Source organism: Sorex araneus, chromosome 1 (genome assembly GCF_027595985.1).
Source record: "Sorex araneus isolate mSorAra2 chromosome 1, mSorAra2.pri, whole genome shotgun sequence".
Lineage (NCBI taxonomy): Eukaryota > Metazoa > Chordata > Mammalia > Eulipotyphla > Soricidae > Sorex > Sorex araneus.
In genome coordinates, this window is record NC_073302.1 from 369730454 (window position 1) to 369746361 (window position 15908).

At 37.2% G+C, this 15908-nt stretch overlaps 1 protein-coding gene across 3 annotated transcripts in view; it reads right to left on the reverse strand.

The window, feature by feature from the left end:
• SP4 (Sp4 transcription factor) overlaps nt 1–15908 on the reverse strand; it is a 77457-nt gene that overhangs the window by 15183 nt on the left and 46366 nt on the right. For 2 of the 3 annotated variants that reach the window (XM_055144976.1, XM_004604092.2), the window contains exons 4-5: nt 15163–15391; nt 5533–5732 (exon numbers count right to left, since the gene is read on the reverse strand). In XM_055144976.1, coding sequence (XP_055000951.1) covers nt 5533–5732; nt 15163–15391 — 429 coding nt within the window. The remainder of the gene's footprint in view (nt 1–5532; nt 5733–15162; nt 15392–15908) is intronic. The other variant, XM_055144977.1, reaches the window with a different exon arrangement.

Consider the following 15908-nt stretch of genomic DNA (forward strand, 5'->3'; position numbering starts at 1 on the left):
ACAGGACCGGGAGTAAGCTCTGAGAACAGTTGGGTGTGGTCCAAAAACAAAATAAATAAATTTAGCATTCAAGAAATGTCAGTGTTTTTCTGAAAGAGAGATGTTCATGTTAATAAGAAACAAACCATGGGTTTCCAGAGAAAATTTCACATGTCTGATATCTATGTCATGATAGTTCTTAAATATTCCTAGATTACACTTAAATACCATCTATAAAGCGTTTCTTTAAAAAAATAATTTTCTATTACATTATATTAAGTTTCTAAATCTTTTCATAAAAGCTTGATAGGTATATGTTGATAATGCATGAGGTACTTATAAAGTATTATCATTTAAATTATACTTTTAATAATTTTAGGTGTGCTCTGTGACAAGATATAAAAGTAATTTTTTGTATGGCAGAATATTTAAGACTAAAACTCTGTAAACAAATTTAGCATTATGAGTGTTTTTTTTCCCTTAGATATTAGCATGGAAAGCTTATTAAAATTTCAAGAAGATTAGGGCTGGAACTACAGCACAGTGGGTAGGGTGTTTGCCTTGCACACAGCAGACCAGGGTTCAATTCCCAGCATCCCATATGGTCCCCTGAGTACCACCAGGGGTCATTCTTGAGTGCAGATCGAAGAGTGACCCCTGTGCATTGCCAGGTGTGACCCCAAAAGCAAAAATAAATAAATAAAATAAATTTCTACAAGATTAGTTTCAACTAGAGGAAAAGTCTTAATTTTTATTTTTTATTGGGCTGGAGAGACAGCACAGCGGGTAGGGGGTTTGCCTGCATGTAGCCAACACTCGTTCAATTCCTCCATCCCTCTCAGAAAGCCCGGCAAGCTACCGAGAGTATCCCGCCCGCACAGCAAAGCCTGGCAAGCTACCCATGACGTATTCGATATGCCAAACATAGTAACAACAAGACTCACAATGGAGACGTTACTGGTGCCCACTCAAGCAAATTGATGAGCAATGGGACGACAGTGCTACAGTGCTAATACAGAATTACTATCGATTATATAGAATGAAAGGAGATAGTATATTAGAAACATTTGGTATATATGATAGTTGATGTCAGTTCTATTTCATCATCTGTTTCACGTGTACCAATACGAAAGTTTGTTTGTCTGTTTGCTTTTTGGCGATGCACAGGGGTTACTCCTGGCTCTGCACTCTGGAATTACCCTTGGCGGTGGCTAAGGGGACCATATGGGATGTTGGGAATCAAACTTGGGTTGGCCGTGTGCAAGGCAAACACCCTACCCGCTGTGCTATCGCTCCAGCCCCTAATACGAAAGTTAAGGTTTAGAATCTAACTCAAAAATTAATCCTGGGGCTGGAGCAATAGCACAGCGGGTAGGGTGTTTGCCTTACACATGGCCAACCCAAGTTCGATTCCCAACATCCCATATGGTCCCCTGAGCATCACCAGCTGTGACCCAAAATGCAAAAAAAAAAAAAAACCTAATCCTGAGTCTGGGAAGATAGTAAGAGCTTAAGGAGCTTGCCCAGCAATGCTGCCTACCCTAGTTCAATCCCAGAGCACCACTACTGTGCCCTTGTCCCAAAAACTATCCAAATTATCAAATTATAACTTATTAATGAAGTATAGAGTCACAAAGGTTGATCAGACATATTTTAAATAGAAAGGTCCACATTGCCACTCTGTTTACAATAGCCACAATATGGAAAAAACCAGAGTGCCCGAAAACAGATGATTGGCTAAAGAAACTCTGGTATATTTACACAATGGAATACTACGTAGCTGTCAGAAAACATGAAGTCATGAAATCTGCATATAAGTGGATCAACATGGAAAGTATCATGCTGAGTGAAATGAGTCAGAAAGAAAGAGACAGACATCATATGTGGAATATAAAGTAGCTGGAGGTACAAGCTTACAATGTTGCGATTCCTGGCAGACATTTCTCTGGACTTAGTTACTAAAATACAGAAATCCAAAACTATGCTGCTGCTAGTGTGGCCTCCTGACCTCATATCTCTTCATTCTCAGCAATGGAAAACAAATTACCAAATGCTTTCTTTTCAGCAGATCGACTTTAGGGGGGAGAAACTCCAAATCAATAATAGTGAATTTTTTTGTTGAAATATTGAATGTAATCAAAGTAAAGTGAAAGTAAAATGAAATTTACCAGTTACACATGCGGGGTAGGTGGCTGGGGAGGTAGGGGGAAGGGGGAGGTAAAAAGAAAAAAAAAATAGAAAGGTCCAGTAGTCTAAAACAAAAAAATAGAAAGAAAGTTAAAAGGAAACTATCAAACATAAACTCTATCAGGATATAAGCCTCTGGTAAGTAAAACAGTACTACTGTAGGCAGTGACAGACAAAAAAGAATCAAAAGAGAAGATATAGAAATTAATATATCCCTAAGTGAATACATTAATACAAAATAAGTTTCACTATCAATGTAGAAAGAATGGCTAGTAGGGAAAAAAAAACAGCTTTAAACAGAAAAGAAACCTAATTTTATTTTTCCTCATTTTATTTTCAAAAGAAGTCAAGACTACAAATCAAACTTTCAAAAAAAAATTAAAGTCATTAGAAGAACACATTTATGAGAATATTATGCCCTGAGGTCTGAGTGTTAGTACAGCAGGGACCTGGATTCAACCCCTGGCACCAGATATGGTTCCCTGGGGTTCACCATGAATAATCTGAACTCAGAGCCAGAAGTAACCCTTACACACCGCTGGGCATGGCTCAAAAACAAAAAAATTATAATCCTAGAACAGAACTTAATTAAAAAACACTTGTATTTGACTTACTATAATGTAAAACTCCTATTCATCAAAAGATAGTATGAAGTAAAAAGGCTAATAACACAGATAGTTCTCATGATAGTTTTTACTTTACAATGGTGTTAAAGTGTTTATGCAATTAATAGAAACTATTTTAACTTTTAAAAATTTATCTACTCCCAGGCCAGCAGTACGTGATATACTCTCACAGTATTGGACAGTAGTTAGCTGTAGCTTTCAGTAACCTACACCATCATGAGAGCAAACAAAACTCAACAGTGTCTTAATCAGTTATTCTCAAGCATCATTCAGAGAAAATAAGTGATTGATCATCCAGCAATAATTTTAGCACAAGGTTTTATTTATTTTTTATTTTCCTTTGCTTTTTGGGTCACACCTGGCGATGCACAGGGGTTACTCCTGGCTCTGCACTCAGGAATTACCCCTGGCAGTGCTCAGGGGACCATATGGGATGATGGGAATCAAACCCGAGTCGGCCGCGTGCAAGGCAAACGCCCTACCCGCTGTGCTATCGCTCCAGCCCCTAGCACATGGTTTTAAACATTCTTTGGGCCCAGAGGGCTTTCAGATATATACATAAACAGTGAGAACCCATACCACATCTTTTTTCCATTTTTAGTATGGTATTTGATAAATTATATGTGATTGTCAATAGTGTACCAGAAAATATCCTTTGTGTTTGTTGACTCTGACTAATTATAAGCACAACTAAATGTTCTGAGCATATTTAAAGTAGGCTAAGCATTTATGTTTGTTTGGTAAGTTAGATGTATTCAATACATCAATGTATCTTTTTAATTGGGGCGCAGGGATGTGTACACCCAGTGATGCTCAGGACTTACCGAGGGGTGCTCAAGGGACCATATATGACACCTAAAATCTAACCAAGGTTGGCTACATGCAAGGCAAACACCTTAAGTCTTGTTCTATCTCTCCTATCGTTAAATGCACCTTTAACTTAAAGTGAGTTTATCAATAACCAACCCCATCATAATGTAAGGATACAAGGGCAATTTGCAAATTTGAAAATCCCAAAAATATAAATCAGCAATCAGGAAAATAATCAAAAAGAAAAATGAGCAAAAATGACCAATAAGTAAATGACCAAGAAACATGTAAAAGACATGCTGATAAGTAAAATGCCAATTAAAAAGTGGTTACTTTAGATTGACAAAAATTGTCAAAAACTGGCCTTACTGAGTATTGGAAAATACATAAAGTATGAACTATCAATCTCTCACTGCTAAAATAGGGAAAGCTTAGTAAGTGGGTAACCTAGCAAAATAAAATCATCTCTATGATGCATTAATTCTACTTCTCATATATATTCACTAAATGTTCACAATGGTGAACCCTGTGATAGAAAAAAACAGAAAAAAGGATAACTTTAAACCACTGTTTTTCAACTATTTTATCAACAGATTGGCAAGAGTTCAAGGACTGGCTTTTGAAAACCAGTGATGTACACCTGTATTCCTCAACCTCCTTACACTTGCAGACTGGCACTGGTCCTTTGTACCAGTCCACACACTGACAGTTATACCAAGGTGGCAGAACAGTGGCTGACGGTCACTAATCTTAAACAACATAAGAAAAGAATTAATCCAGTGGGGTAGGTGATTGTGACAAAATATCATGTAGCAATAAAAATAAATTTATGAGTACAAGCATATATATAGTACACACTTACATGAACTTGGCTAGATCTCAAAACAAGTAAAATTAAGATATTGCAATATATCACTCAGGTAAAATTCATTATATAAAAGAGTATCAAAATATACTTAAAGCTTATATATTACATTTGTGTAGCTGTTATCTTTAAAAAAGTATGAGAACAACTCTTAAAAAAAAAAAGGGGTGGAGGCTGCAGCGATAACACAGCAGGTAGGGTGTTTGCCTTGCACGCAGCCAACCTGAGTTCGATTCCCATATGGTCCCCTGAGCACTGCCAGGGGTTAATTCCTGAGTGCAGAGCCAGGAGTGACCCCTGTGCATTGCTGGGTGTGACCACCCCCGGAAAAAAAAAAAAAAACAGAAAACACAACAGTGCTTAATTCAGAGAGGTCTGTGGGTACTGTGTAATTCTGAAACTTTCAGCAATTTCTGAATAAGAAATACAAAACAAAATCTAATAAGGCTCATAAGACTAATTTAACTCTTTTACTATTTAAATCCTGACAAAAATAATATGTGAATTTAAGAATATAAGATAAGCAAATAAAAGAAACTCAGTTCATAGAGCTATGCTGATAAAGCATATAAAAGGCATATTAAAATATTTTGGAAATTAGGCAGATTTCTTTTTCTACATAGGTCATTCTTGATGTCACTTGGGCCACAACCTGCAGTGCTGGGGTAGGGAAGGAACACAGAGGATCCGACTCAGGGCCTCTGCAAGTGCTCTACCACTTGTGCGATATCCTCAAACCATAGAGGTAAAGAGTTGTTTGAGTTTGGTTTTTTTGTTTGTTTTTTCTTTTTTCTTTTTGCTATTTGGGTCACACCTGGCGATGCACAGGGTTACTCCTGGCTCTGCACTCAGGAATTACTCCTGGCGGTGCTCAGGGGACCAAAAGGGATGCTGGGCTATGCTATCTATCGCTCCAGCCCCGGTAAAGAGTTTGGAACTTCAACATTTCCATATAACCACTAGTCTTTTGCTTATTTCTAATTACTTTTCAAACTTTTAGCTAAGACTGAAAAAATTAATTAAAAAAAATTTAAACAAAAACAGGTCCTAAAGTAAATAACTAACCTGTATGGGTTCTTCTATGTCTCTGAAGTTCATCACTCCTTGTGAATCTTTTGCCACAAAACATCCAGTTGCACACAAAAGGTCTTTCTCCAGTATGCCAGCGAAGATGTGCTCGAAGGTGAGACGTTTTACCATAAACTTTTCCACATCCTTCAATATGACAGATATGCTGCTTCTTTTTTCCTGGTTCATTACTGCCTCTAACAAAAACCAAAATCAAATATTACTAATCTCAAATACCATAAATATAATTATGGAAATATAAAAAGGAGTAAAAATATTTAAAGGATGCTTTTTTTTTATGTGTATGTGTGGGGTTTTCTTGGGGGGGTGGGGAGGGAGGGTGTTCTGGGCCACACCGTGAACTGCTCCTGGGTTACTCTCAGCTCTGGGTTCAGGGGCACTATGCAATGATGGGGACTGAACTCAGGGCATCTCGCGACACAAAGCATGCACTCAGTCTTTTGAGCAATCTCTCTGTCCCAAGGACAATTTTTTCTGACTTACTTCAGTATTATATCAGGAAAACAATTACAAATATAGTACAAGGGTTATATATGAAATCTATAGGGCTATGAAACATTATTAATCTCAGAGTTTATATTCTACCATTCATTTCATGTTTCTTTCCTGGTCGGCTTTTATCATGATAAATCCCTAAGGTTACAAGACACTTGAAAATCCCATAAAATATCCTTATGTTGGTGTTTCTGACTTGAAAGTACATGGTACAGAGCTTCACATTCAGGAAAGACAGAATGAGAATTTCCGTGGATTTGTCTACCAGTGAAGCTTGTGAAAATTGTAAAAGCCAAACACCAAATATCATTTAGTCTCTAGAAACAGCCTAATAAGTATACAGCAAATAAACATTTATTCAAGGCAATGAAATATATAAGAACGGTAAAAAGTCTGTAGCATTTGAACCAAGACTTACATTCTTGTTTCCTCCCTCCCTTTAATCTCCCTTGCACAGAAACATGACAGACCGGTATACCCAGGAGTTATCTCCCAGGACGGGCAAGATGTCAGCAATTCTCATTGTGTTCTCAGTTACCTGTTGATGAGGCTGTTTCAGAAATGTGTGGCTGACAAGAAGGTATTCTTCCACATACCCCAATCCTAGCACACACAACCCTAGCACTCTACCTTAGATCACTGTCATCCCATTGCTCATTGATTTATTTGAGCGGGCACCAGTAACATCTCTCATTGTGAGACTTATTGTTACTGTTTTTGGCATATCCAATATGCTAGCGGTAGCTTGCCAGGCTCTGCCGTGCACGCGCGATACTCTCAGTAGCTTGCCAGGCTCTCTGAGAGGAGCGGAGGAATCGAACACGGGTCGGCCGCGTAAAAGGCAAACACCCTACCACTGTGCTATCGCTCCAGCTTAGATATGGCAAAATAAAAATATTGGTGTTCAGACTGTCACTGACTTGGCCCAGTTTTAATTTCATAAGTAGGAGTTCTAAGACAAAAGAAGCAAACCAAGAAGAACGGAAGCCACTGCTGCTCCCCACAATGAATGCTTTTAGCTCCTATGAAGGGAGGATACCCAGAGAGAAATATGGCACCGATTCAAAAGCCGTGGCACAGAGATTTTTGGCTAAATGGAGAAAACATGCAATAAAAGAGTTCCAAATTTCTTGCCAAAGGAACAGGTTTCATTTGAGAAGCATAGAAAACTTTGAGTCTAAGGGTATTCTTTGAAATAGCAGAAATGGTTGCAAAAAGCAACTAGGTGGACAAGAATAATATAGTCACTAGGAGAAACAGTCTAAGTTGTAGGCTGGCTAGGTTGCCAGGAAACAGCAAGGAAAGTGATAGTTGAGAGGTACCATCCCAAGTCAGAAAAAAATCTCAAACACAGACGTGGAGTTAACAGGGGATGAGAAGGTAGGGGATGGCTTCGGTGTTAGTTCAAACAGGTAGAGGATATACCTTGCATGTGTGAGTTCCTAAAGGTAATCTCTGGCACAATCTAAATCCCAGGGACAACTGGGTATATCTCAGGTAACCCGGTACCACCTGGTTATATCCACATGGGTGGGCCAGAGCACAGAACCTTAAGGCCTCAACAACCTTAAGGCAGAGTATCACAGTGAATGAACCCAGGCTCCCCACTCTTCTAACCCCACTATGGACATCCTCAGTCCTCCCCTCAAAGGTAACTGGAGCAGTCCATGGAATGGTTCACTGTTAAAAACAACAGAGCAATCAGTTGGCAATAAGGAACTTAACAAACACATATTATCAGGGAAAAGGCACTGAAAGAATCTAGTCACAAAACAAGCTGCAGCTGAAGAAGGATGGGGTATTCTAGAATTGCCTTATTATCTAATTTGTCTAGTTTTCTGTTTTTGCTCTTGTTTGGTTTTAGGGTCAACACTCAGCAGTGTTCAGAGCTTATTCCTGCTCTGTGCTCAGGAATCACTCCTGGTGGGGCTTAGGGAACTATTTGTAGAGCGGGTTATGAATCAAACCTGGGCCAGCTGTGTGCAACGCAAACGTCTTATCTGTTACACTATTCTCTATCACCTAAGCATCCAGCTTTAAACAAAAAATTGAGAAAAAATTTATAAGGTTAAAAAAAAACAAACAACGCAATGAAACAGGAAAGCATGATCCATACAACAGAGACGGGGGAAAAACACAAAAACTGCTTATGGGAACCCAGATTTAACAGTTTCGCAGCAAGCATTAAAAATTCAGAGGGGCCAGAGCCATAGTAGTGGATAGCAGTAGATAGGGCACTTGTTTTGCATGCATCTAACTTTGGTTCAATCCCTGGCACCTTATATGGTCCCCTGAGTCCACCAAGAGTGATCCCTGAGTGCAGAGTCAGGAGTAAACTCCTGAGCTCAGTTGGGTGTGTGACCCCAACCACCACACAAACACACACACAAGTTCAGAGCAGAAAGATAGTACAGAGGTTAAGGTGTATGTGTTACATGCAGCCACAACTCTCTGGTCTGAATCCCCAGCCCACCTATGGCATGCAAAGAGTCACTCCTGAGCACAGAACAAGGTATTATACTTGAGCACTGCTGGTTGTGGCCTCCAAACCCAAGCCCTCCCACAAAAGGTACTAGCATTGGCTGGGGGTGGAGGGGAGGTTGGGAAAAAAATAAAGGTACTAGCATTGCATGAACACTATTTGATCCTCAGCACTGCAGATGGTCCCCTGTTGCCACCAGAAATAGCCTCCTGAACACTGCTTGGGGGGAGGGGGGCCTAAAGTCCACCGCACCCAATCCTTCCCCAAAACTTTGATCAAAGGCCTAAAGACATTAGCAAGCCGCAGGGCTTCCAACACTCACACCTCAATGACTAAAGACAAAAGAGAGAGATGATATTAATGTTACATCAAATAGGATGTATCAATAAAGAACTTAAACCACAATTAGAATACGTATTTTATATTGAAACTCTTCAAACTCGTTTGAGGACAAAATCTTGAGCAAGACTCATGACTTACGGAAATCTCAGCAAATGAACAGCTGTCATCTCGGCAGAAATAATTAAGATCAGAAGGGAGTGGGAAGATACAAAATCCTTCCCCACTACGGTACAGATACACAATGGAATACTACTCAGCCGTAAGAAAACATAAGTGAAATGAGTCAGTGGGAGAGGGACAGACACAGAATGATCAATCTCGGGATATAAAGAAACATAGGAGGGGAATAACTAATGCCCAAGGACAATAGAAACAAAAAGCAGAACTGGTCTTAATAGAGTTCTTGCCAATGTGGGGAAAGGGGGATAAGTCCGGGAAGGGCCCTGACGACAATGATGGTGAGTAGTGGTCATGCTGGATGAGAATTGGGTACTGAACGGAGGTGAAGTAATATGTGTGGTATGCTATCAGTAACAGTATGGCAAACCACAGTGTCTAAACGGAAAAAAGAGAAAGAAAAAAGTGCCCACCAGAGGCAGGCTGTAGGGTGGGAGGGAACACTGGTGGAGGAAAGTGGACACTAGTGAAGGGATTGGTGCCAGAACACTGTATACCTGAAACCCAATCATGAATAATTTTGCAATTCACAGGGACTAAATTAAAAAAAATTATTTTAAGGCCCCCAATATGTCTCGTTAAACACAAGAAGTCTCTATCTAGCAAAGCTATCTTTAAAAAATAAAAGAGGAATGTGCTTATAGTCCCAGATAAACAAATACTGAGAGAACTCACTGATAGCAGACCTGCTTTGCAAAAAAAATACCAAAGATCTTTAAACTAAAAACTAGTAAACAGAACATTTTAACTGTAGATGACAAAGGAATAAAAGCAAAGGTAATTACAGAAAGCAATTTTGTAAAGTGGATACATAAATGTAGGAGCCTATAACATATAAGAAATACACAAATTTGCCAATGTAAAAAAAAAAAAGGAAATGGGTGTGAGCAAAGTTGTACTGAACTACAGAAATTACTCCAGATGGGATCTACGAGAACAAATGAAGAGAACAAGAGGTGATAAACTGACATAGTAAAAGCCATATATATATATATATATACATGCACACACACATATTATATGTGTGTATATATATGTGTGTATATATGTATATATACACACGCACACATACACATACACACATATATATGGCTCTACAATGAATCAAGTAACACTGCTGAAAATGAAAGAGGAAGTAAAAAAACAAATAGTACTCTTCAGTCTACAAAACAAAATGAAATTGATGTTATTTTACTTGTTTGTTTGTTTTTGAGCCACACCCAGCGGTGCTCAGGGCTTGCTCTGTGCTCAGGGATCACTCCTGGTGGACTCAAGAGGACCATATGTGGTTCCAAGGATTGAACGCAGGTTAATTGCATGCAAGGCAAAAAAAGCCTAATTGTTGTACAATTCCCTGGTCTCTGAAGTTAATGTTATTCTATTTGAGGATTTTTCTTTCTACTAAACACTATTTTGCTTATTCACATTTCCCCAGGACCAACTGGTGAGATTAAATGAGAAACTTACTGCAGGTGCTCCCATTCTCTAATTTTTTTGATCCCATTCTCTAATTTTTTTAAAAGACATAATATTAGATAAAGAAGTAATTTTAGGGCTGGAGCGATAGTACAGCGGGTAGGGCATTTGCCTTGCACATGGCAGACCTGGGTTCAATCCCCAGCATCCCATATGGTCCCCTAAGCACCGCCAGGAGTAATTCCTGAGTGCAGAGCCAGGAGTAACCCCTGAGCACTGCTGGTCGTGACCCGAAAAGAAAAAAAAAGGAAATAATTTTAGCAATGCATTGCAGACTTTGTAATATTTCTCACAATATCAAAAAGGAGTTGAGGGATTAAAATTATATATGGATATGTAACTTACTAGGAAATAAATCTGACTATAAGATATATACTATGGTAAGGTAAAGAGCGAATACTCAAGGAATAAATAGAAATAACAATAAAAAATGATTAACAATTAAAGTGCCACATTTCACACTGAAGTGCTACCTCGCACTCAACGAAAGCTGTAAAAGGAGAGGAACGAACACAAGGAAGATGGAGAAATAGTAAAATGGCAGACACATTTTGGCAGACAAACTGTATCATTAACAACTTCAAATGCAAATAGAATGTACTGTCCAATCAAAAGGCAGAATTTTTTCAGGCTGGACCAAGAAAGAATTAAAACATAGGTCCAACCCTAATGCTGCCTACAGGTTACAGCCGAAGATACAGACTTAAAGCAAAAACGGTAAATAACCACAAGAAAACCACAAGAATACCTGAACGAAAGTTAACCAAAAAGAAAAAAAAGTTATTATAGATTAAAAAAAGAGACTTTATAAAGACAAATAAGTCAATCAAACAATGATGTATAATTATTATAAAGATACATGCACTTAAAATAGGAATAAGAGAGTAAAAGAGTATAAAACAGATGAACTAAAAGCTGGCAGAAACCAAAGGGAGAAATAGATAATTAAATAACAAGAACTGGAGTTTTCAATACTTTATAATTTCAATGTAGTTTTTAAACTAGTTTTCAAGTAGGCAGAAGATCAACAAGGAAATGGAAGAATTGAATGACTCAACAAACGATCTAAATAACCACAGAACACACCACAGTATTATACTCTTACATGATTGTGGAACAGTCTCTAGTATAGATTACATGCAGAGCCCTGAAAAAAGCCTCTATGAATTTTAAAAAAGAGAAATAACAGTTTTATGACTATATTGAAGTGAAATTAGAATCAATAATAGAAGGAAACTGGAAATTTTACAAGTATCTAGAATTTTTTTTTTAACCTCAAATTTTGAAGTAACAATGGGCAAAGAAGAAATCAAAAGGGAAATTAGAAAATACTTTCAGAAGAATGAAAATAAAGACACAGACATACCAAAACTTAAGAGGCATATGTTGAACAATGCTTAGAGGATACTTTATAGCTGTGAAATCAATTTAAAAATGACCTTAGGGCAAAAGGGATAGTACAGCAGATAGAGTGCTCCCCTTACATGAAGCCAAACCCAGGTTTGATCTTCGTATCACATATGGTCCCCCAAGTCCCACTAGGAATGATCCCTGAGCACAGAGCCTGGAGTAAACCTGGAGCAGAGCTTGTGAGACACAAAAAGGAAAAAAAAAATTCAACTCAATAACCTACCCTTCCATCTTTTTTATGGGGGACCATATGTGGTGAAGCATATGTGGCGCACTGTGCTCAGGGGGCCAGGGTCTGCTCATAGTGATTCCCTGGCCAACTTTTTGCTCACGCCTTGCAGTGCCGGGGGCCATTAGAGCAAGTCTGGTGGTGCCAGGGATAAGCTCAGTCCAGGCACATGCTTTACATGTGCCTAACTGCTATCTCCTGCTGCACTAATCTTCTATCTGAAGACAATGGGGGATGAAAAAAATCAAATTTAACCTAAAATAAAACAAGCAGAAAAAAGAAAATGATAAAGAATAAAGCCAGAAATAAATGAAGAATATAGGAACAATAACAAAAAAATCAATGAAACAAAAATCTGTTTGAAATGGTCAACTAAAATAAACAAATCTGTAGACAGAATAACCAAAAAATAAAAAAATAAAATAAATGAATACTCAAATTTGCCGGACTCAGTAAGAGGGTTCCACTTTATCAACCTTACAGAGATAAACAGAGCTCTTATATGAATCAAATTCTTTAATAGACAAAAGGTACCAAAACTCAACATTAACACTAGTTACTACAAAAGAACTTAAAAAAAATGTTTTGTTTTTCAGCCACACCCTAGTGGTGCTCAGGGCTTAGTCCAGTCTCTGCCCTTAGGGATCACTTGTGGCAGAGTCCTGGAACCTTATGAGATACTAAGGATCAAACCCTGGTTGGCTAAGTGCAAGACAGGCACCTGACCTGCCATACTATCTCTTTGACCCTAGAAAAAAAAATTTTTTTTAAGACAGATAAATTTCTACATACAAAGCAAATCTCTATGATTTACTTATTTACTTATGATTTACCTTAGGGAAAAAAATCAGGAAAAAACAGGTGAAACATAAATAAGTTGCATTAGTTATCACAAAGGAAGGACACTAGTAATCACAAAGAAAGGACAAATTTCTACATACAAAGTAAATCTCTATGATTTACTTATTTACTTATGATTTACCTTAGGGAAAAAAAATCAGGAAAAAACATGTGAAACATAAATAAGTTGCATTAGTAATCACAAAGAAAGGACATGGCTAGAAAGTTTCACTGTGAAATTACTCTAAACACTTAAACAATTACTTCACAAATCTTTCAAAAATTAAACTGCAGGAAACAATAATTCATTCTATGAGGCCATAAAAGACAGACAAAAATATTATATAACTACAGACCAGTATTTCTCACGAACACACATGAAAAAATTCATAACAAAAATGTTAACAAACTGAATCCAGCAATATATATAATATACATAATGACCAAATTATAATACACAAAAAGCATTACCATCCGACAATCAATATAAATATTGATAGAATTAAAATTAAAGCTACATGATCATCTCAAGAGATAGAGAAAAGCATTAGATACAACCCAATATCCTTTTATGAAAATAAAAATGGGAAAGAAATTCCTCAGCTTAACTAAGTACATCTCTGAAAAGTCCAGAGTTGCTATTACATTTAGTGAAGACTGGCATTTCCCCAAAGATCAGGAACAAAATAAAGACTTTTGTCACTTTCATTCAATACAGATCTGAAGATCATCAACAATTAGATAAGAAAAGGAGGAGTCATTCAGAGCAGAAAAGAAGTGACCATTTCCATTTAGATAGCATGATTTTACGTATAGAAAACAACTGAAAAACTAATGGAATGAAAGAGTTCACCAGGTAGCAGGATATCTGATCAATATACAGAACAGTATTTCTATGCATCTACTGAATATCTACTTTCAATGAACAACTAAGTGAACAGTTCCAATAGCTCTTCAGAAGAAAAAACATACTCAAGAAAATTAAAAGATAACTCACAGAATGGTAGGAAATATTTGCAAATCATACCTGGTAAGAGGCTCAAATCTAGAATAAGTAAAGAGCTACTGTAATTCAGTAATAAGGACCTTATTTTTAAATGGGGAAAATGATGTATTTTTCAATGAAAGTTAGATAAATGTTGATGAAAATATAAATTGGTTCAGCCTCGTTGAAAAACAATCAGGCAATTTCTTAAGTAGCTTGACCTAGTTTTAACAATTAATTCCATTATTGTGTACATATCCAAGAGAAATGAAAACACAGTGTATCTATAGTAGCCGAGTAACCAAAAAATAAAAAGATTTCCGAATATCCAATTGATAAATGAATAAACAAAATACTGTTTATCTGTACAATGAAATTATTGCTTACTCACTAAAATTAATATACACTGAAACATGAAAAAGCCTTGGGAAAGAGCGAATGAAGCGTTACAAACCAATGTATACATGTTACGATTCCATTTATATGAAAAGTCCAAAATAGACAAATCTATAAAGACAGAAATAAGACTACTGGTTACCTAAAGCTGAGTGCTGGGGAATCAGGGAATGACTAACAAAATAGGCTTTCTTTTGCAAGTAACAAAACATATGCTTTAAGTTTAAGATGATGGTCACACAAATTGGTTAATATATTAAAAATAATTAAATTGAACACTGTCAGTGAATTATATTTTATCTTTAAAATTTACATAATACGTGAAAAGAAGAAAATTGATTTTAAAAAAGTAAAGCAGGGGCTACTTTACTATTCATAAAAAAAGTGAAGCACAGCAGGTAGGGCATTTGCCTTGCACTCGGCAGACCCAGGTTCGATTCCCAGCATCCCGTATGGTCCCCTGAGCACCACCAGGGTAATTCCTGAGTGCAGAGCCAGGAGTGACCCCTGTGCATCACCGGGTGTGATCCAAAAAGCAAATAAATAAATAAATAAATAAATAAATAAATAAATAAATAAAGCAAAAGGTAGAAGACCACTGAAATCTCATCCCTAGAATAGTTCCATTTAACTCTGTTCATAACAATATACCATCTCAGTTTCTGGGCTGCAAAGCTAATGATGTTTTTACAAACTAAAGTACCTAGCTAAAGGTTTAGGTCTTCACAAATTCACACCTTCCAGAGAGACAGAGTTGGTAATAAGAGCATTTACCTTCCTTCTCCTTCCCTACAATTAGGACAGGTACAGGCAACTCTTCGAAGCCTCTTGCCAGGTTGCACCTCTTGATCAGAAGCTTGCTGACCTTGCTGCAAATGCACTTGTGTGAGTTGGTCAGGACTAACAGCACCTATCGTTGCATTAGCAATTCCTCCAACTGCTACAGTTACAGGAGCTATTGTAGCTTGCTGGACTTTCACTCCATCTTGTCCTTGCTGTTGACCTAAAAACGAGGAGGTGGGTGGTCAACAAAAAAATTATGATATTTTCTATTCCTAAAGAAATGATTAAAAGCCAATTCCTCACACATTTTTAAGCTAACACATTTGTTCTAATCATTTAAACTACAAAACTAACAAAGTTAATGACCTATGTTATGCCAAATCTCCTAAAATGTAACATTCTTATTTAAGCTCACTCAGGTAGCCTCTAATATCAGATTTGGATGGGAATATATACATTAACCAATTTGTGGCTTTGATTTCTATTCTATAAAGATAGTATCTGTCATTTCACTACCTCTCACTGAACTTCTGCATTTTTAAATCCACAGATAAAAGATGTTATATAAATAAATAATAATTACCATTTCCACAGTAAGGAACTTATTTACTTGAACAGTAATGAAATGTAACTAAAGAAAGAATTCGTTTCAGAACTGAATTTCACATTTCTAAATACATCACTTTAAGCAAACATCTCTTCACTTGATGAGTCATTTAAAAATTATACACATTGAT